Source organism: Monodon monoceros, unplaced genomic scaffold (assembly GCF_005190385.1).
Source record: "Monodon monoceros isolate NGI ecotype Baffin Bay Population unplaced genomic scaffold, NGI_Narwhal_1 Super_Scaffold_13, whole genome shotgun sequence".
NCBI classification, from domain to species: domain Eukaryota; kingdom Metazoa; phylum Chordata; class Mammalia; order Artiodactyla; family Monodontidae; genus Monodon; species Monodon monoceros.
Window position 1 is genome coordinate 1900054 of NW_021703769.1, and position 21375 is coordinate 1921428.

Sequence of the window (21375 nt, forward strand, 5' to 3'; positions counted from 1 at the left end):
CCAGACGTTCCGGAGTTTGGGAAATGAGGTGGATCTGGCCTGCGGGTCAAATCGGGCCCACTGCCTGCTTTTGTAAATAAAGTTTTATTGGAACCCAGCCACGCCCGTTGGTCTACATATTGCCGAGGGCCGCCTTCACGCTGCAAAGGCAGAGCAGAATAGTTTCAACAGAGGCCAGTCGGCAGGGCTCACAAAGCCTAGAACATTCACTACCTGGTCCTTCACAGAAGACGTTTGCCAAGGGCTCTGAGGAAAAAAGATGCAGACGCAGAGAACGGACTTGAGGACACGCGGAGGGGGAAGGGGAAGCTGGGACGAAGTGAGAGAGTGGCATGGACGTATATGCACTACCAAATGTAAAATCGATAGCTAGTGGGAAGCAGCCGCATAGCACAGGGAGATCAGCTCGGTGCTTTGTGTCCACCTAGAGGGGTGGGATAGGGAGGGTGGGAGGGAGACGCAAGAGGGAGGAGATATGGGGACATATGTATACGTATAGCTGATTCACTTTGTTATACAGCAGAAACTAACACACCGTTGTAAAGCAATTACACTCCAATAAAAATGTTAAAAAAAAAAAAAAAAAGGAAAAGTTTGCCAATCCCTGAGTTAGATGGACAGATTTCTACTAGAGATGACCTTTGGGGAGCACAGCCCAAGGCCTTCAACAAAACTGGCTCACACAATGAAAACCTGACTCCCTGTCCAATTTGCTTTCAATCCTGATGACACTTGAGAGGAAGCTTCTGGCTCCAGTGTATCTAAGACACGTCAACACTTGCATGACCCCCCCTCAGCACCCCCCCGCCCCAGAGCTATGTTTTCTCTGCTTTATGCTTGTTTTATAGTCGACTTCCGTCATAACAGATACCTCCAGCTTTCCAATTGTGAGCTAATAAAGCCTCCTTTTAGAATAAATTTATTTATACTGAAAATGAACTACTAGAGAAAATCTTAAGTAAATGGCAAGTGGCAGTCCGACACGGCAAGGGCCTCGAGGGCTGGTGGGGGCCCCAGAGCCGAGTCACCGGCACCCCCATCGGCATGGGCTGTGCCCTGGGCCTGGCCCATGTGCCTAGAGGATGCTCAGTCTGGGAAACTGCGCCCGGGCTGGGGGGGGGTGTCGATGCTTGAGTGCCTCTCTCCAGTCCTCACCTCCGTTTTGCCGTGATCTCACCCTCCCAGGCAGGCCGCTCAAGGGCGCGTGATGGCTCTGGAAGTGAGCTCCCATCCCAGGGGATTGAGGCAGGAGGGTGGCTCTGTGTGACTGAAACTCAGCAGGACCCTATGGGGCCCTCCTGGTCACAAAAGCCTTTCCGTGTCCCCTGTTTCTTACTTGCAGGAAAAAGGCTTCAGTCTCCTAGACCTTCCTGAATACCAAAGAGCAGATTCAAACACTTGCTAACCAGGGAAGTAAGGGAATGCGGAAGAACAAAGGGAGAACAATCACACTGCAGTACAGAGGTCAAAGCAGGACCCTGGTTGCTGCCCAAGGAGTACACGTAACTGCACCTTCAGTTCTTCTGCAGGAACTGAGGACCCCACGCAGGTGGAGGACGGCAGCTCCAGGCTGAGCACGAGATTCCTAGAGCCCCGTCCTGCTACCTCACCAGCAACCAGTCAGAAGAAAGTCACACACCCTGCAGCCCTCACCCCAAGTTCTGCCTATACAAACTTCTCCCCCAAAACCATCAGGGAGTTTGAAGTTTTTGAGCACGAACCACCCATTCTCCTTGCTTGGCCCTGCAGTAAACACTTCTCTGCTCCAAACTCCAACATTTCGGTCTGTTTGGCCTCCCCCATGCGACAGGCACACACACTCGTGTTCGGTGATATGCTGAGCTGGACACACCCTCCTGCTCCTCCTTTTTTCCACGACTGCCACACACAGCACTTCTGACACCAGAGGTGTCACCACATCCAGCAATTCTCTGTGACACCAGCTGGGGGTGCTACCATTTAACTCAACTCTGACACCATCTACCCGGAGAGGGCGTCCATCCCACAGGTTAAGGGCTCGGTCCCCCGAGATGCTCCCACTTCAGATGTCAATTGCCAAGTCCAGGTTGTCACCTGAGCTTCTGACCGATTGGCTGTAAATCTGAGGTTCCGACAACCCCCTCCTTGGGTTCGATTAACTTGCTAGAGCAGCTCACAGAGCTCGGAAAACCAGTGCGCTCACTAGATTATTGGTTTATTGTAAAGGGTATGACTCGGGAACAGTCAGAGGTAAGAGGCATAGGACGAGGTGTGGGAAGGTTCCCGGAGACCTCACGCCCTCCCTGAGTGCCATCCTCACTGAATCTCCATGTGTTCACCCCCCGGAAGCTCTCTGAACCCTGTCCTTTTGGGTTTTTATGGAGACTTCGTTACGTAGGCACGACGGATTAAATCATGGGTCACTGGTGACTGATTCAACATCCAGCCCCTCTTCCCTCCTGGGGTGAGCGGCTGGGGGGGAAGGGGAAAGTGAAGGTCCCAGCCCTGCAGTCACAGGGTTGGTACCCCTGGTGGCTAGCCCCGGCCTTAGGTTCCCCTGGGACTTCCTCAAAGTCCCCTCATGCACATAAGCTCAGGTGTGCTAGAAGGGGTTTGCTATGGATGTCTGCAGACATCTTTTTCACTCTTACCATCTAGGAAATTGCACGGGTTTTACGAGTTCTGGCCAGAAACAGGAACAAAGACCAAACTAAGTCACAGCGTCACATGTGGTGAAGGCAGGGCGATAGTCACGACACGGCTCCGTGGCTGTGGTGTGTATGGTGGGGGGACTGACCTGGATGGCCCTGCGAGGTTTGCTGCTTCAACTCTGCATTTTAATACCCACCCCCCAGCTTTCTGCATCAAAAAGAACAGGAAACAAAACGGACTAATCAGGCCAAGGAATGAAACCGACGCCTTAATAACACTCGAGGGGCCCCAGCTCCACAGGTGGGGAGAGGCGCTGGCCACGGATGGGATTATCTAACGGGGTTCTAACCACCACTTTATCAAACTGTCGCTCAGATTGGGCTGCAATCTTCCTTCAAAGGGAAGGAGATGATGCTAGTTGGTGGCCTTGATCATTGAAAAACAGATTTGTAAAACGAGTCCTTCAGTCCTTCAGGAAAAGCAACCTCGTGGTGGCTGCTGGGAGCAGGTGACCCTAAGGGAAGGGACACAGAACTGCCCCCCCAGCACCTCAGGCTCAGTCTCAGTCTCAGCACCTCTGACTTTTCACCAAGATCATGGTCAGCGTGGACAAGCCATCATTCTCCATTCAACATCTTAGCCATAATCGGGAAGAAGTGTGAACATGCAGGCCAAAGGAAGGTGTCAGAGGTCAAAGGCCATGACCCAAGTCTCCATCCCATCTCCTTCCACGCACCAGAACAGTCACTGGACAGTAACCGGAGAGAGAGGACCCAATGCAAGCAGGCCCGTCCACCCTGGAGGACGCAACTGCCCTTCTGACTTTTCTGTTCTGTGTATTACTTATCTCATTACTGAAAAGGCAAAATCTTGACCTTAGGCACCCAGTGCAGAGCCGGTCCCAGGCTCCAGGAACAAGCCCATCAGACTTGATTCGCGAGATCCCGGGACAGGCAGGGGCTAAAGCCGAGAGCTTCCCCACCGGCAGGAGCGTCTCCACTTACCCTCACCAGCTGCTGTGGGAAGGGCCCGCGGGAGTTTTCCGGCACGTTGATGGGCGGGATGACCCAGTCCCGTTTCTGCCGCCTCAGCCCATTGGAGCTCTGATGCTGTGGCCACGGCAACAGTGTGTCATTTGGCGGCTGGACAGGGTCCAGGGGTGCACTCTTCTTTCCTTTCTGCAGCGTTATTTGGAAGGGAGAGAAGAGGAAAAGAAGCCTGGTTAGGTGTTGCAGAGGAAAAGGCATCTGTTAGAATTTGTACTATCCTAGATCCAGGGAAAGATTGGATGGTGTTGGGAAAAGTGGGGACGCGTTAGGGAAAAAAATCTAGCAAGACCCTCATCTCTACAAAGAAATGGAGTACAGATTAAATGGGGGTTAAGAAACCATAGACAAAGAAGAAAATATAGCTGACTCTTTAACCAGTACATCAGGGCTTTTTAAGCCCAAAACAATGGAAAAAAATTACAAAGGAAAATATTCATACATTTTAACTTAAAACCCTTGTTTATGAAAACATACCCTAAAAGCAATTGATGAATTTACAACAAATCTGACAAAGAGCTAAGAGCCTGACTATATAAAGAGTTCCTACAAATCAATAAGAAAAAATTGGAACTTTATTATAACAGGAAAAAGACACAAATAGATAATTAACAGCAAAGTAAATACAAAGGATCGATAAACTCATGAAAAATGTCCAGTCATCAAACAATGCAAATTAAAGCAATATATCCTCCTCACCCATCAAACTGACAAGAGTAAACAAAATGAATCCTCCCCCCTGAGGAGCGTGTCGTGAGTGAGTCAGCAGAGGGTGATGGTTGAGGTTGTGGGATTTGGCGTTAAACTGGTGTCTTATGTTTACCTGCATCCAAAGATTCATGTGACACGGGGCAAGTGCCCTTAATCTCTCTCAGCTCCAGCTACTTCTTTTACAAAACGGGCTTGCTAATAACAGCACTGAATTCAGAGGGTTGCTATGGAAATTAGACTGATAAGAGCCCATGCCTGGCGGGAACCAGCGGGACTGAATGTCGGCTGCTCTGAAGTCAATGGGGCTCCTCACTGCTGGGAGCAGCATTCTGCCACCAACTACCAGAAGCCTCAAAAATGGTCCTCGCTTTTGACCCCGTAACTCCACAGCCGGAAGTCTGTCCCAGCGGAACCGCATGTGGACAAACCCGCCAAATAAAGATGTTCATTGTGGCTGTCTTTATAATAACATTATGTATATGTGAAATGGTAAAAATACCAGGAAAAAATTCTGGAAGTCTGATGGTGGTAAATAATATTTAAATGCATTACACTACGTTCATATCTTGGGATACTACGTGTCATTAGGAGTTACTCTTTGTAAGTCAGAAAGAGAAAAATAAATACCGTATGCTACACATCTATATGGAATCTAAAAAAAAAAAAATGGTTCTGATGAACCTAGTGGCAGGGCAGGAATAAAGATGAAGACATAGAGAACGGACTTGAGGACACAGGGCAGGGGAAGGGGAAGCTGGGGCGAAGCGAGAGTAGCGTCAACACATATACACTGCCAAATGTAAAATAGCTAGTGGGAAGCAGCCGCATAGCAGAAGAGCAGCTCGGTGCTTTGCGACGGCCTAGAGAGGTGGGATAGGGAAGGTGGGAGGGAGGCTCAAGAGGGAGGGGATATGGGGATATGGGGATATATGTATGCATACGGCTGATTCACTTTGTTGTACAGCGGAAACTAACACAGCATTGTGAAGCAATTACGCTCCATAAAGATGTATTAAGAAAACAAAGAAGTTACTCTTTGAAGATATGAAGAAATTCCATACACTGATAGGAAGTGGAGAAATGGCACCAAAGTATACAGGCAGCATAAGTCCCCATGTTTTTTAAAAGGATAGAGAAAAGATTGGAAGGAAATACATAGAAATGTAAACTCTGGTTTTCTCTGGTCACCAGTGAGTTTTTATTTTAATTTACTCCCTTTACCTTTCTGTATTTCTGAATGTTATAATGTACATGAAATTGTATGATTAGAAGAGCTAACAGGACTCACGTATACACAAGACATCTACACCTATATCGCCTCCATGTTTATTTTCAAGGTGCCCCGTGTGGCTGCCTCTGCACCGTTCTCATGGTTGATGTTCATTTCACTCAGAGTCTCAGAGCCAGGAGCATATGAGAGCTCATGTGGCAGAGACAGACCTCGGACCAGGACAGCCTGAGCCAGAGAGGACAGAGCTGGCTGGAGGCCCTAGGCGGCGGCCCCTCTCCAATCACGGCGGGGTCCCCACCCTCCAGCTGAGCTCCCACCCAGTGAGAACCTGTTGGTCTTGCCATTGCCCGTTGAACCTTCCCCACTCCCTTTTGCAAAAAAGCTGCATAGAAATAAGTTAGACACACGTAGACAAAACTAATTAAAAAAACCAAAAAAACATATCAGTCCTGAACGCCAAAACTCGATGCTACATCAATGGAAAAATCCATCTGGACAAGCCACACTCCAAAGAGACCCCCCCCTCTGGGACTTTCCCCACCAGGAGTCCAGCTGTCTTTCGTGTTGAGCTCCTGCACTTAAGAGTCTGCAGCAATTAAAAACCAAAAGGCTTCCCTAGGTCACTTCCCACCCTTCATCAGAAGGATCCACGCGGGGTGTGTGCATCCCCAGTGGCCTTGATTTCTACGGAAACATGACATTCTCTCAACATCCATTCAAGTCAAACTAACAGATGCTGCCTTGTGACCAACCCTGCATCTCTCACGACGACAGGGGTGGGGTCATCTCTAGACTCCTTGATGAGCATTACAGAACAGTGCTCAGGATGGTCCTGGCCACACCCCGCCCCCTTGCAGCCAGGATGCAGACAACTGCTCTCCACGCGTCAGGGGCAGCCAACGCCTTGTGGGCACTGAGCGTTCTGAACCGTCTCTGCCTGCATCTTCCCTACTGCCAAGGCTACAGGAAGGTCATCCCCCCTCTACCAGGGAGGCGACCGGGCGGCTCAGAGAGGCCAAGCAACTTCTGAAGGCCACACAGCTCTTCAGGCAGAGGCAGGATCTGTGTGCCCCCCTCACTTCTGGGGTTTCTTCATGGGGCCCCATCCCCTCTACGGGTCCTCATGTCAGTGTGCAGTGGGCTGGGCAGACATGGACATTCCCATCGGAGAGGACCAAGGACGTCAGTGAGAAACCTCGGACCAGCAGAGGCATTTCTGAGTTCCCGCGGCGTCAGCTTCCAGGTTAGACATGCCAAGTGTGAGATTCCCACCTGGACTCCCCACCTCTGCGCTTACGCCTGCCGTGTGTGCTCAGTGAGTCCTCCAGGGGACTGCCACGCTCCACAGACGCATGACCTTGCGGGGGCTCCCGGCCTCACAGGAAACGAGGGTCACCCGGCACAGGCACTTGCCTCAGCAGAGGGTACCCGCTTGGTGTTTGCTCTGAGCGCGTCTGCGTGCGTGTGTGGGGTGCTGGGGCAGGGGTCCCGGCCACAAGCACGGCCTCTGGGAGGTGGAGCCTGGCCGTCCCGGCTCCCGCCACGTCTCCCACGTGCGGCACAGAGAATGCAGGTCTGCCTCGCCCGCTGATGCTTGGGCACCTGCAGAAGCTCACCCGAGCCTCTGAATTTGAGACTCGGAATTTTCAAGGTTTTCATCGAGCCGTTCTCCTTTTAAAAACCTGCTTTGTCTTCATTTGCTCAGGCTGAGCTTGCGTGGCGTTAATCTCCCTAGTGTTGTTTAAATAAATCGCACATATTTGCTACTATTTTAAAGCTGTGAGACAAGCGTAATAACAAAATCTGGCGAAGATCAATGCCAGACCTGCAGTAGCTTCAGCTGGGAAGACACACCCACTTCTCTGGGGGAGGAACGCCGATGACGACAACGACCCGTCACCTGACGAGGCGAGCACGCGCCTCGGGACCGCGCGGACCTCGGGCCGTTCAGAGTGCGGCGCGCAAAGCCCGACGCGGAATCATACTAACGGTAAATCATGTTTCTGGCCGCTCTCGAAGGTGTTTCCGCACAGACGAGAGCTGCCGATTTCCCCACTGCGCCCGGTCACCCGTGTTTCTGAGCCAACGATGGCAGGTGCTGGGTGATAACGTGAATGCGGCCTCTATGCTCCTGATACACATGTGCACGTTCACCTACATAGGCACACGCACGTATGTACAGGGCAGGCACATATAGACACACGTGCACACACACATATGTGCACGTGCCTCTGTGCTTATGTATCATATACACATGCATGTGTGTACATATGTGTGTGTTTTGTTTGTTTCTCTCTCTGTGTATGTAATGCGTCACAATTTTCTCAAAACCAACAGCCCGGCCCTGACAGGCTGTTCCTTACAGACAATTCAGCCCAAGTCAGAGGTCGGAGAGGGTCCTGACCCCTGCGCTGGCCTTGGAGCCAGCCAAGCTGTTCCCTGCAGGTTTGCAGGATGGCGAGCGCGGAGGAAATCACCTCGTCCTCTGATGGGACTCTCAGCCCAGCCCACCCCAGGGAGTAGCTGGTGCTCGACAAGCAGCCGCCGAGCGGGGGACGGTGTGCAGCGGGGGTGGCGGCCCCTGGGGACCCCTTGGAGCCCTGACCCCAGGAAGGGGTGGCAGACGGGCTTTTACAGGGGCATCTTGAGGGGCCAGGACCGCTCAGGACACGCGTCTGCCCTGTTCCACCCTTCCTCTGCCCCTTTTGGGAAAGGCCTTTCCCAAAAGGGGCAGAGGAAGGGTAGGGGCCATGGCTCCCAGGTACAGACCACGCAGAGGCCAGGCGCTCATTTGTGAGGCCCTAAATCCGTCTGCTTCTTAATCAGCTCTTATTTACAAAGCATTTCTCATTTCAGATGGCCTCTCCCACTGAGCCTTCATCAATCGGGCTTAGCATCGGATTCGTTCTGCTGACGATGCTCTGAAATGGTGACTTACTAGGGGAGGAGCCTCCCCAGGCTGGGGTCCTAGCGCTGGGCCTGGGACCCGGGATGAGTCTTATCCTGCCTCTGGGCCTCCGTTTCCCGCCCCGGAGCTGGACAAGCTCTGCGCTTCGGGGGCAGCTGGGGCGTGGGCAGGAGGCTGAGGTACTTTCTGGAGCGTAGCTTCTTCACGTCACAACCTGGGGGGGTTCCGTGGTCTCGCTCCTGAGCGATACAGGTGAGCTACGGAGTCACTGCCCCAACGGACTCGCACTTTGCAAAGACAAAACGCCATCCCGTGCCTGTGTGGCTGCTTGGGCTGGTCCCCCTCGAGGGGTGTGTACACCCGCTCTGTCTGTAGCACGTGGGGGTCTGGGGAGGCCAGGACGGGGGTCTAAGATCCTTCTAGGTCACCTCGTCTCTGGGCTCGGCGTTTCTCTCTCGGCAGGTTTTCAGGACCAGTCTCAGGCATAGGCATCCTCTCTCCAGGGACAAAGTGACAAAAGCCCCATGCTCAGGAACACAGTTCAGTGAACTCAAGAGAAAAGGGGAGGAATGGAGACAAGGACCGTCTTCCATTCTCACGGGAAGGCCGAGGCCCCGGATTCACAGGCAAAGCTGCACGACTGCCATCCTCCCGCAAAGTCATCATTTTCCACCTTGTCCTGGCACCAGCCCAAACCTGGAGCCCAGCAGTGACCCGCACACCCGCCTTCCCGAGGTGGCTTTTGTTTTTCATCTCCTCACCGGGCACATTATCTTATTTTCTTAAGCTCCCAGCAGCCCTGTGCCTGCCCGGGGCCTGCTCTCCTTGTAAGGAGGGTCGCTGTGTGTCTGATTATGAGAGTGATCAAGTGTGGCTTCTAGGTGAGGTCGTCAGGGACTCCCCGACATTAGGAAGAAGCTGGGTCACTTCCTTTCCATCATCATTCACAGGTGAAAGATGAATAATGTAAAACCGACCTGGGGCAGGTTTTAAATGATCGCCTCTTTTTTTTTTCTTTTTTTCAAAAAGGAAAAAAAAAGAGAGAGGAAAGTGCCAGGGGAGGACGACAGTCATATGCACCTCCTCCAATCTACATGCAGGAAGTTATAATCTGTCATCTTTTTCTATCACCCAACCACTCGCCTGGTAGGAACACAGACTTATGAAGAGCCAAGTATAAGCAAATAGGTGACTCACGAAACACTCAGAAGCGGCACTGAGCAGGGAACATAAACAATGCAGACTCTGTCTTCAAGGCAGCAAGTCCCTTCCCAGCCATCACGGTTTGAGGAGGGTGACAGCTGCTTAGCAGCGAGTAAGCGATACATACTGCTCACCCCTCCTGGTGACGGGAGTGTAGGTGACGGGCCCCACTGCGAGACAGGCAGGGACCTGGGACCCGGGACCCTCTGCTGCAGGGCTTGCACCTGGACAGACGTCTCCTTGAGCAACAGATACAAAGAGACTATAAGGGACTGAAAAGAACTGCACCCACGGCGCAGTTGGGGCAAAGTCTAAACAAGATACAAAGAGTCCAAAAACCCAACTGCCACTTCTGAAGAGCCGGGAGCAAAAGCATGGTCCTGCGCATGCGCCCTGCACTCACCACCACCAAAGCCACCCCTCTGGCCCGAGCCCTGGACACACCCCTATCCTCACCCCATACACGGAACCCCACGGATGCCCGGCCGCTTCTGCAAAGTGCGACGAGCTCCACTGTTCTCCAGAGAAGATGGCCCAGCGGAAGCCACTGCCCTCAAGAGGTGACGTGGATATGAAAACGGCTTCAAAATTCCCAGATCCCGGTGCATTTCTAAGGAGCGCCTGGCAGCCCTGACCTTCGAAGATGGGGTCACAGATGACAGCCTGACCCCCCATGGGCCCTCCCACACAGCTGTTGGGTCCCGTGCCGCCCTGCCTCAGCACCGTAAACTCCCCCCACTTTTGAGAAAATAGCATGAACACAAGTCCACCCGATTCAACAAAAGCTAAATTTATGGGGACATTTTCAAGTTAGTTCCCCGTGGGATGTGCCAACCAGGCAAGCTGACCGCCAGTGTCCACGAGGACACTTCTTGATCAAGGGGCTTGGGGTCAGCTTTCCGGCCCTCCCCGCGATGGAATCATGGGCTTTCATTGCCCAGGGCAGTGCCTTCTCGGGAAGGTGCCCTGTGTGATCTTCTTTCCCTGACTGGCAGTGCGTGGACCCTGAATGCGGAGGCAGGGGATGGGCAGGCTGGAGGGAATTGTGTTTTTTAACTTCCCTGTTCTTCCCTGCTCTCTGGTCTCCAGACTGGGCCATGTGCCGAGGAGCAGTGCATCCAGCCCCTCTCTGGGCAGTGGGTGCGCAGCTGAGGGACGGGGGTCTGGGACCTGCACCTGCACTGAGCTTCCCGCGAGATGCAGGCAGGGGAGGCCCTCAGGATGGAGCCCTGATGAGGCCGGGGCTGCTTTTCTTTCACCACGAAGGTCAACCAGCCCGCGTGTCTCACCGCACGAAGCATCACCGGGGCATCCACCCGGGACCCCTTTCCTTTCAACCAGTGTCCAGCGTCCAGCCCTGTAGGCTCCTGCACCTTCTTCCATGCAGAGTGACCAAGACCCACTCACAGAGTCTCACCTGACCCTCTCGGTGGTCCCGATGTTGGGGAAGGAGGTGGCTCGTCCCAGCCACGGAAACACGACCAATGTAGGGCCTGGGGCCCCCGGGTTACGAATTTCATGGGTCTGTACTCAAAATGGAACACTTGGGGAACCCCACGTCTGCATTGTAGACTAACACTGCTTATGCTGGAACAAGGGTAGACGAGACTCATTCCCCAAATGTCAGTGTTGTTTACGACCCTCTCCCCTGTCTCTGATTCCCCAGCCTTCCTGTTTTCATTGCTTCCTTAGAGCTTTGGGTTAAACATGCTTCAATAAGGGAAATAGCATCCTTCCACTCCTCAATTCTCCCAAATGTCAAACCCAGTACTGATTTTCATTGAGGATAATTAGATTTCATAAAAAAAAAAAAAGAGGCACCAAAATCTATACAGATAGTCCATTTCTCTACCTTCGCTTCCCTTTCAATATACATTTGAAAAATGGTACTTTTTGTTTGCCTGCAAGCATGTATATTTAAAACATTTAACTAGGGTTCTGTCTGCAGCCTTCTGCCTGGTTTCCATGGTAGCTAAGGACCGACAGGATAAAACGGTATTTAACAAACACAAAATAAAACAACAGAAAGCTATCTCTGTTCTGTAACAAACAGAGCATGGGAGCCATTCTAAACAAACATTTGCATGAGTTTGGTTCTGAAAAGGCACTTAGTGGATTTTTTTTTTTTTACATCCACGACACTATAGGGAAGACAAATGCCGTATCTATGCCCCGTAAAGCACTACGGTATTTCTTACTTGCGATCTCTTCTAAGAAGGGGAGATTGTTTTGAAAATTCCCGTAAAAATCATACGAAGAAAGTTTTCCTGAATGAAATAGCATGATTATTTCTTGTGCATCTATATTTGGAAGGACAGTCTTAAGCAAACACTCCTGTACACGCTGCTTGCTGTGTGCGGGGCAGGGGGCAGGGACGGACGCCCCCTCCCGCCTGCTCACTCACGCCCATGACAGCCCAGGAAGGCAGGGGCTGGCGCTGTGCTCACACACCTGGGCAGAGGTCCGGGGACTGGCCCAGGCTCATGGGGCTGGGTTCCGAACTCAGGCCACTCCCTCGGCCCCTCCCTGCTCCGCGGCTTGGACGGGGGCGCCCTGACATGGAGGGTAGATGCTGCCTGTGCTTTGCGACCCTGGTGCCCAGTGCCCCCGTGTCCTAGGCAGATGGGCCAGGGACTCAGGGTGGGAGCAGCCCTGGGGGAACAGCTGAGACGCGGTTCTTTAGGCAACTCGCATCCATCCCCATCATCCCGAGGGAAGGCTTCACGTACTTCAGTAGTGTCAAAACCACACTTCTTTTAACAGACGCTCAGAGCACACCCCTTGCCCTCGTCAGCCTTGTGTCCGCCCAGAAATGAAGACACAAGACAATGCGCCCATCCGTGCAGCCCAGGGAGCAGGCAGGATGCAGATGTAATGGATGGGAGCACAGGGGAGGACATGTCTGCTTTACGGGCCACGGTAAGGAAGTTGGGGGGATGCCCGAATGTTCAGACAAGTCTGCCCCACCGTGTGTGTGTGTGGTGTGTGTGTGGTACGTGTGTGTGTGTGTGTGTGTGTGTCACCTCCACGAGCCCGGACAGGCTGCTCGGCCATCCTTGCCCCCGCCCCCCGCACGGCAAAGACCCCCAGCGCCCGAGCAGTTCCGCCTGCCCCCCACTCCTCCCGCTGACACAAGCCAAGCTGTCTCCAAGCATCTCCTGCGAGTACCCTGGCTGGTAACTGGCTCTGGAGAATCCAGAAAATTATGTTTTGCTAGGAACAAAGTAAATGAAATTACTCTGTAGTTTACAGAAAAAAAATACAATCACAGTAAAAAAAAAAAAATTAAACTAGCAAGTTAGGCCAGAATGTATGACTTTTTCCTGGAGTTGTTCTCAGTGGGACCGAGTGGCATCACTCATATTGGTGTCAATTAGTGAGAAAAATGGTCAGTTTTGTTGGTGTGGGTGATCCTGGAAGGCTTTGGTCAGGAGGGAGGTTAGTGTGTGACAGGCAGTGAGGGAGGGTCTCTCTCCTCTCCTTTTTGTACTCACATCACAGCGCTTGCTTTGCTGCAGGAGAGCACTGCTGGGGGCGGGACAGGTCCTGCAGAAGTGACGCGACATCACCCCCATAGGGACATGGGGGCAAAGTGGTGGATCTGGTGGGGTGGGCATGGCCTCGTGCCCTCTGAGGCTTTTGTTTTGTTTCAGGAAAAGGAGAAGCTGAGAGAGGGGAGATTCTAGGATCCAGGCAGGGGTACTGGGTGGCGGGACCTCCCCGGGCAGGGAGGGGACGGTGGCCAGAGCACAGTGGTGAGGGGTGATGGACCCCACGGGGTGGGAGACGGAGCTGGGTTGGCCCCTGGGGGCCTCCACCCCACTTAGCAAACCAGCCCTGCAGAGACAAGCAGGAAGCAGGCTGAGCGCTGTGCTGGCCGACCCGGGGCTGCAGCAGAAGGAGCCACCCTCCCGCCCTGCTTTAAGCCCTCCCTGGGGTCCTGACACACCCTAAAATAGACTCAGACGCCTGACCAAGGGCCGCCTGGCCAGGGACCTGCCTGGCCACCTCCCCCCGCTTGCGATGCTCCCTCTGTGGGAATGATGGCTTCTCTCATCTCAGGTCTCGACTCAGATGTCACCCTCCTGACCCCCAGGACACAGCGCAGCCTCTACCCTCTCCCGGCCCAGCTCCCCGCCAGCCACCCCACCTTAGTCCAGCCCGTTGCTGCTGCTCAGTGGTCAGGCCTGTCGCCGCCCTCGTGGGACCATTCCCGGTGATGCCGTTTGCATCTTAGAACATTACAAAGCGTCCGGCGGGGACATGCAAACCGTCTTCACTCACCCAGTGACCAAGGGAGCCACTTGGGATCTTTCTGACTCACGGGGCTCAGAGTCCTTCGAGCACGCCTGCCGCTCACTTGCCCCCTCGGGCTCTCGCTCCTTGGCCCACAGGAACGAGAGAGGGCAGGATCGTGCGGTCCATTCCTCTCCCCTGGCCTGCGTGTCCGAGGCTTCCCTGCCTGGCAGTGGCCCCTCTTTCTCGTGCCCTTTGCTCCCCCCAGCCGTGGGAGTCAGTGAGCCACCCGTCATCTTCATTCCCTCGTCCCCCTCAAATCTCCGTGAGACGGTGCCCAGGCAGCAACCCCCCCGCCCCCCTGCCCCCTGGGACAGGCCAGGGAAAGTGACCAATGACCGTGATGCTTTTCTCCCTGGGCTGTGGGACCCTGGGCACCTTTCCTCTGCAAAATGAAAGGTTGACCCCGACACTCGCTCAAGGCCGTCTGCAGCCTGAAACACAGCCCGAGCTGGACCTCCTCCACCTGCGGACCCCAGGGCGGCTCTCCACAACTGCAGAAAACGCACCTTCCAGCAATTAGAAATCACTCATGCCTTCATGCTGGCAGAGTTAAACGCTGCAGTCTTCTGGGGAGCTCTGCGCATCCGCTGAGATCTACTACTGATCGCCCGTCGCTGGGGCGGGCCGCCAGGCTGTGGTCACGACCACAGACTCTGGACAGGGACCAGCCTCCTTCCCGGCAGTTGTACGGTCTCTGCCGTGGAGAAGGAAACACCTGTTTCTCCCGCCGTCCCCCAGGCAGTCAAGCCCGCGCCTGAAGCAGGCCCGCGTCGGCGGCACCGTCTGAACTTGCAGGAGCGAGGAGGTCATCATCACACACTAACACAGCTGCCATCCTCCGGGGCAAAAGAGGCACGTGGACGGCTGTCCGCAAGCTCGCTGACCACACTGTTGTCTGTTTTCTGGGAGTTGCTGTTTCTCAGTCACATTGAGGCCGTCTTTTGGAAAAGCATAAAGGGCCGTCTTGCTACTTTCTGAAGGTGTGCACTCTGTCACTCAGCTCCACCTAATGACCTTCAGGTGCCTTCCCAAGGTGATGCCTGGCGTGGAAAGCCCCACGCGCCCCCTTTGGTTAAAACTCCGAGTTGGCAGTGTAGGGTTCAGGTGCGGGCACTAGCCCTCTGGCGCTCACGGAAAGCGGGTGATGCTGGGATGCAGGGTCGCTCGTGGGCCAGACTTTCCTTAGGGGCTGCACCTCCAGGGGGTTGCAGGAATTGCTTCTCAACCAGGCCCTCTCCATTCCATTGTCTTGTAACCCACCTGGGCGTCCATGATACCAAGATGGGCTCTGCCCACTCGCAGGGGGCAGACTGTGGGGATGGGGGCGATGGACCCCAGGGGCTTAAAGAATCGGGGTCTTGGCAAGGCTTGTCCTTGCCGGTCCTGGAGACCCAAGCAGAGGCGAGGAGAGGACTTGAGGCATCAGGAACACTGGGTTGGATGCCCGGCTCCGGACTCACATCCCACCTTTGGGAGGCTGCCTTGGGTCTGTCGGCACAGCCCCAGGGTTGGGCGTCCACCTCAGCTGGAAGGCACTGGCCACACCCCTGGTGACTGAGTGTCCTGGTGTCACCGAATCAAAGCACCACAGACTGGGGTGCTTCCACAATGGACATTCATGTCTCAGTTCTGGAGGCCACAGGCCAAGACGCAGGCGTGGCAGGGCTGTCCCTCCCGAGGGCCAAGCAGATCTGTCCCAGCCCCTCTCCTAGATTCTGGTGGCTGCCAGCAATCTTCCGGGTTCCTTGGCTTGTAGAAGCATCACCTCGATCCCTGTCTTCACCTGCACACGAACTTCTGTCCGTGAGCGTGTCTGTGTCCGAATTCCCCTCTTAATAAGTTCACTTGTCATGTTGGATTAGGGTCCGTCTGCCCTAGGGACCTCACCTGAACTAACCACATCTGAAAACCCAGTCCCATTCTGAGGTTCTGTGGGTTTGGACTTCAACACAGGAACTCTGGGGGGCAAAGTTCATCCCATCCACCCGTGGAGGCCAAGACCCCAAGGAAAGAAGGCGCTTCAGCATCTGAGCCTGGTCCGGCTGCTGGGTAACGCTCAGCTGAGTTTATCTTTCATAGATGCTGACATACTCTAAGACCCAATATTAGTTTCATAAACAACAGTTTCTTTCTTGCAAACTATACCCACAGGTCCCATTGACAATTCCAAGCGCTACCGCAGCCAGTCAGATGACAATGGTGCGAGGAACTTTATCTTCAGTATTTACTGTTGGGCTGGAATATTGCTCTGATTCCTCGGGGGCGATTCAGCACTCCCGTGGGAAATACGTGACTTAATTAAATTTTCTAATTGAATTGCTATCAGCTTTCCTGCAAGACTGCACACAAAAAAGTTCTTCCAGATTCCAGCCCTGCTTGTATTACCCACAAAAAGACCGCCTTTAAATTGTTGCTAAGAAAGGAAAGGAAAAGGGGAGAAGTTGCCAAATTTTTATGGTTCACCTAACTGGAAAGCTGTCAGTTTTGCTGGCTCCACAGTCGCTGGAATAACGGACAAGGGAGACTGCGCTTGACGGGACCTCGACACGGGAAAGACGGAATTTATGGAACCGGGAAATTAGGGGGTCCCCTCGCGCCCTCCTCCAGGGATTTGCTTCAAGGCTCCTTTTGGTAAGAGCTTCTTGGGACTTTTAACACTGCAAATGGCTCCTTCGAAGGAGGTCCTTGTGTTTCTAGAAACTTCTGCTAACAGAACTCCCGCTGGCGACGTTCTCGTTGAACACCCCACCTTTCCAAACCCAGCCAGGAAGCCCTCTGCATGCATTAAAACATGTTTGAAAACTGTGAATTATAAACAACATGCAGGAAAGTGCTTGAAACGTCAGTGAACAGACACACTAATGATCACAGAATGAACACCTGCCCCCAGGACCCCCTCACGTCCCTCAGGCCCCCACCAGGGCCACCTCCTCTCGCCTCCCACAGCGGTCCCCTGCGCGGCCGTACACGCAGTCTGAGCTGTCCACGTCTGGACTCACAGTCTGCACTTTCCTGCCTGGGTGCCCGCCCTCTTTCCCTCGATATGTGTCTGTGAGATTTACCCATCCTGTTGCTTTGTTCATTTTTGCTGCTATATAGAAATTCACTGTATGAATCCACCACCAGGTACTTATCCAGCGTAATGAGGATGAGCGTTTGGGTTCTTTTCAGGTTTATCAAATTCTGGTGCAGAGCTGATGGTACGAATGTGTACACACTTCCGTTGGGCGTGTACCTAAAACCAGCAGCACAATAAAAAATACACATTTGGTCTTTGCCCTCTATTCCTGACACAGAGCTCTCAAAACCAATCTCTGCAGTGATGGGCTGACGGAAGTATTTTACCCAGAGCTCCTAGGCCCCTAGGAATTTCCTGGGCAAGAGAGCATCTTTTGTTCTAGTGAGGTGACTCTGGGTGGGCTCCTGGAGGGGGCTGGCCACCAGAAAGCCTAAAGCCATGATTAGAAGCTTGGAGCTCTCAGACCCACACCCCATCCTCTGGGGAGAGGGGAGGGGCTGGAGGTCGAGTTAATCGATCATGCCTACGTGATGAAACCTCCATAAAAATCCCTAAACTCTGGGGTGTGGAGAGCTTCGAGGTTGGTGAACACGTCCATGTGCCAGGAGGGTGGTGCACCCCATCGCCACAGGGATAGAAGCGCCTGCACTTGAGATCCTTCCAGACTTCGCCCTAAGTAACTCTTCATCTGATGCTCCTCTGGTTCCTTTATAATATCCTTCATGGTAAACCAGGAATAGTAAGTGAGCGTTGCCCCGAGTTCTGTGACCCATCGTAGCAAATTATTGAACTGAGGTGGGGGTCGTGGGAACCGAGCCGGGCGGAAGCGAGTAACCTGGAGACCCACCACTTGTAACTGACGCCCGAAGGGGCGTGGGCTTTTGGGACTGAACCCTGAGCATGCGGGGTCTGCGCTGACTCCGGGCTGCGAGTGTCAGAACTGAATTAAATTAGAGAACACCCAGTTGGTGTCCACGGAAAGTCAGAGAACTGGCTGGGGTGGAAAACCTACCCCTTTGGTGTCAGAAGTGTGAGAAGAGGAATGGTTTTCCTTTCAACCAGGCAAACGTATGTTCAGCTTCCAATGAAAACGCCCGTTGTTGCTAGAGAGGCTGCACCATTACGCACGCCCACCAAGAGCACATGGTAACTCCAGCTTCTGCACATTCTCACCAATATTTGGTACTTCCAGTCTCTCTAAGGTTAGCCATCCTGGTGGATTTTCGGCTTTAATCTGCATTGCCCTGCTGAGGCTGACAGGTCCTCACACGGATCCACACACGGGCTCTTGTCTTCGGTGGACAGCCTGTGTTCTTTTTTCTTCTATCATTAGGTTATCTGTCTTTCTGTAGAGATTTGAGGCTCTTTATATATTCTGGACGTGCCTCCTTTGTCAGACATTAAGGGTCACAAATATCCTCTCTCCAGCTCTGGCTTATCTTTTCACTTTCTTAAGTATGTGCTCTAATGAGTACATTCTTATTTGTAACCAGGTCCAATCATCGACCTGCCCTGGATACCCCGTGCTTCATGGGTTGTGTATAAGGAAGCTTCCCCCCCACATCACTCCTATATTCTCTTCCATTTGTTTGGTTTGTCTTGAACACTCAGATTTACAGCCCACCCGGAATTGATCTTGGGTGTGGAGTGTGGTACAGGGTCACTTCGCATTTTCCCCTTAAGGGTACCCGACTGGCCCAGCATCACTTATTGAAGAGACAGTCCTTACCCACTATTCTAAACAGGGCTTAGCAGGCTTTTTGTTAAAGGGTCAGAGAGTTAAATATTTTAGGCTTTGTAGGCCAAGAAGCAAAGTCGAGGATATTAATACAGGCACTTATACAACCATTTAAAAATACAGAAACCATTCTTAGCTTTCAGGCCATCAAAAGGCAGGCGGCAGGTCAGACGTGACCTGTGGGCTGTAGCTTTCTGGCCTTTGCCATCTGGTGCCACTCAAATCAAGTGTCGGCACCGTGTGCATCTGACAAGGTTCATCCAGTCGTGTATGTGAAGTGGGTGAACTGTGGTGAATAAAAGTTAAACCTCCATGAAGACGATTTTTTAAAACATTAAGTATTTTTTCTGGGCTTGCTATTCTGTTCCATTTGTTTTGCTCTCAAACGACACCATTTAATTCCTGTAGTTCAGTGGTTCTCCGATGGGGCGGTTTTTGCCCCTGGGGAGCATTTGGCAATGACTGGAGACAGCTTTGGGTGCAAGCAGGGTTGCTGAGGCGCTGCTGGCCTCTAGCGGGTGGGGGCCGGGGATGCTGCTGAACACCCCGCAGTGCACAGGGCGGCCCACGTTGGGCCCCACGTGCCAGTAGTGGTGTGCTTTCCTTGTAGTCTTGATGTCTGAAACACCAGGTCCTCGCATCTTTGTGTGCTTCTAGGTTATTCTTGGCCCCTTGTATTTCTATTTAAAAATTTAAAGTCAGCTCTTAACCCTTCTATAGACAAGCAAAGGAAAAACATGCTGGGATTTTTGTTGGGATTGTGTTGAATCTATGGAAACCTTTGGGTAGAACTGACACCCTCACAACTTTGAGTCTCTTATGTTATGAGCAGGGCACATCCCTCTATTTTTAAAGATCTTTAATTGTTCTCAGTAATATGTAAGGGTCTTGAAAATTTTTTGTTAGGTTTATAATTTTTTTTTTTTTTTTTTTTTGCGGTACGCAGGCCTCTCACTGTTGTGGCCTCTCCCGTTGCGGAGCACAGGCTCCGGACGCGCAGGCTCAGCGGCCATGGCTCACGGGCCCAGCCGCTCCGCGGCATGTGGGATCTTCCCGGACCGGGATATGAACCCGCGTCCCCTGCATCGGCAGGCGGACTCTCAACCACTGCGCCACCAGGGAAGCCCTAACTATAATTTTTAATGCTATTGTAATTGGTGTCTGGTTCAGATTTTATTTTCTAACTATTTACTCCTGGTCTGTAGAGGTGCAATTGCTTTTATATCCAGCGCCTTTGCTAAACTAACATCATTCATTAATTCCAGTTACTTATCTACAGATTATTTCGGATTTTCTACATTCACAATTATATAAGCTACACATTAACGCTAGTTCTATTTATTCCAGTTTCTTTTTCTTGCCTCACCTCACTGGCTTGAAGCTCTGGCGTGTAATGTAAGAGTGTCCTTGTCCTGTTTCTGATGTCAAGGAAGGCTTCGAATATTCCGACTGTAGACTGAATGTTTGCTGTGGACACCCTTTGTGAGATTAAGAATGGTCTCTTCTTTCCTAACTTGTTGAATATTTTCATCCTGAATGAAGTTAAATTTAACAGCCAGTATTCAGATGATCATGTGATGTCTACTCTTTATTCTGTGTTGACCTACTTGGATTAACTTTTAAGTGTTAAACCAAATCTCGCATTCTTGGAACAGACGAGTGTGGCCATTATACATCCCATGTAAACATGGCTGAATTTGAGTGTGTTAATATTTTGCTTCGGCTTTTTCCCATCTGTTTATGAGTGGACTGGCACGTAATGACCCTTTCTCTCACTGTTCTTTCAAGATTCGTGCTGGCTTTGGGCAAGGTTCTTGCTGGTTTCAGCATGGTGCCCATTTGGTTGGGGAAGTGACCCTTCTTGTAAGATGAGTTTTAACTCCTTACAGCTTGGTTACAACTTACCAGTGGAGCCATCCTGGTGTGGGTATTTTTTTGTGATAAAAATTTGAATTAAAATTTTGTTCATAATAATAAAACAGTTCAGATTTTCCTTTCATGTTAGTTTCGGTAAATTTTATGTTCTAGAATGTTATCCATTTCACGTATATTTTCAAATATATTGGTATAAATTGTACATAATGCCCGCAAATGACCTTTCTAATGTCTGTGCGATTGGTCGTGACGTCCCCTTTCCATTCCAGATAGAGATTATTTGCAGGTTTTTTTTCTTCCTGAGTCTACAGTTCAGTAAAGAACCAACTTTTGTCTTTGTTGATTCTATTATTTTCTGTTTCATTATCTTCTCCTTTGTGTGGAAACACGTGTTTCATTTCCTGTTCTTTTTATAATTTCTTGAGATGAACGTTAACATCACTGATTTTCGGCCTTCTTTATCTTCTAACGTACGCATGTAAGGCTATGCGTTTCTATCTGGTGTGGCTTCAGCTAGGTCCAGCTAGTTTTATTACTCAGTTCAGAATATTCCCTCATTTCCTTATACTTTTTAGATGCATCTTTTGTAAGCTGCATATAGTTGGATTTTTAAAAATATAACCTGTCAATTTTCTTTTAATTATGAATGAATCTATTTTCAATTACTATAATTAATAATATATTTGTAAATCTACCATCCGAGTCAAAGACAAA

General features: G+C 51.7%; 1 protein-coding gene across 2 annotated transcripts in view; it reads right to left on the reverse strand.

Annotated features, from left to right (window-relative positions):
• Positions 1–21375, reverse strand: part of CDH4 (cadherin 4) — a 558830-nt gene that overhangs the window by 133933 nt on the left and 403522 nt on the right. Inside the window, exons 4-5 of one of the 2 annotated variants that reach the window (XM_029219931.1) lie at positions 13613–13618; positions 3636–3809 (exon numbers count right to left, since the gene is read on the reverse strand). In XM_029219931.1, coding sequence (XP_029075764.1) covers positions 3636–3809; positions 13613–13618 — 180 coding nt within the window. The remainder of the gene's footprint in view (positions 1–3635; positions 3810–13612; positions 13619–21375) is intronic. The other variant, XM_029219930.1, reaches the window with a different exon arrangement.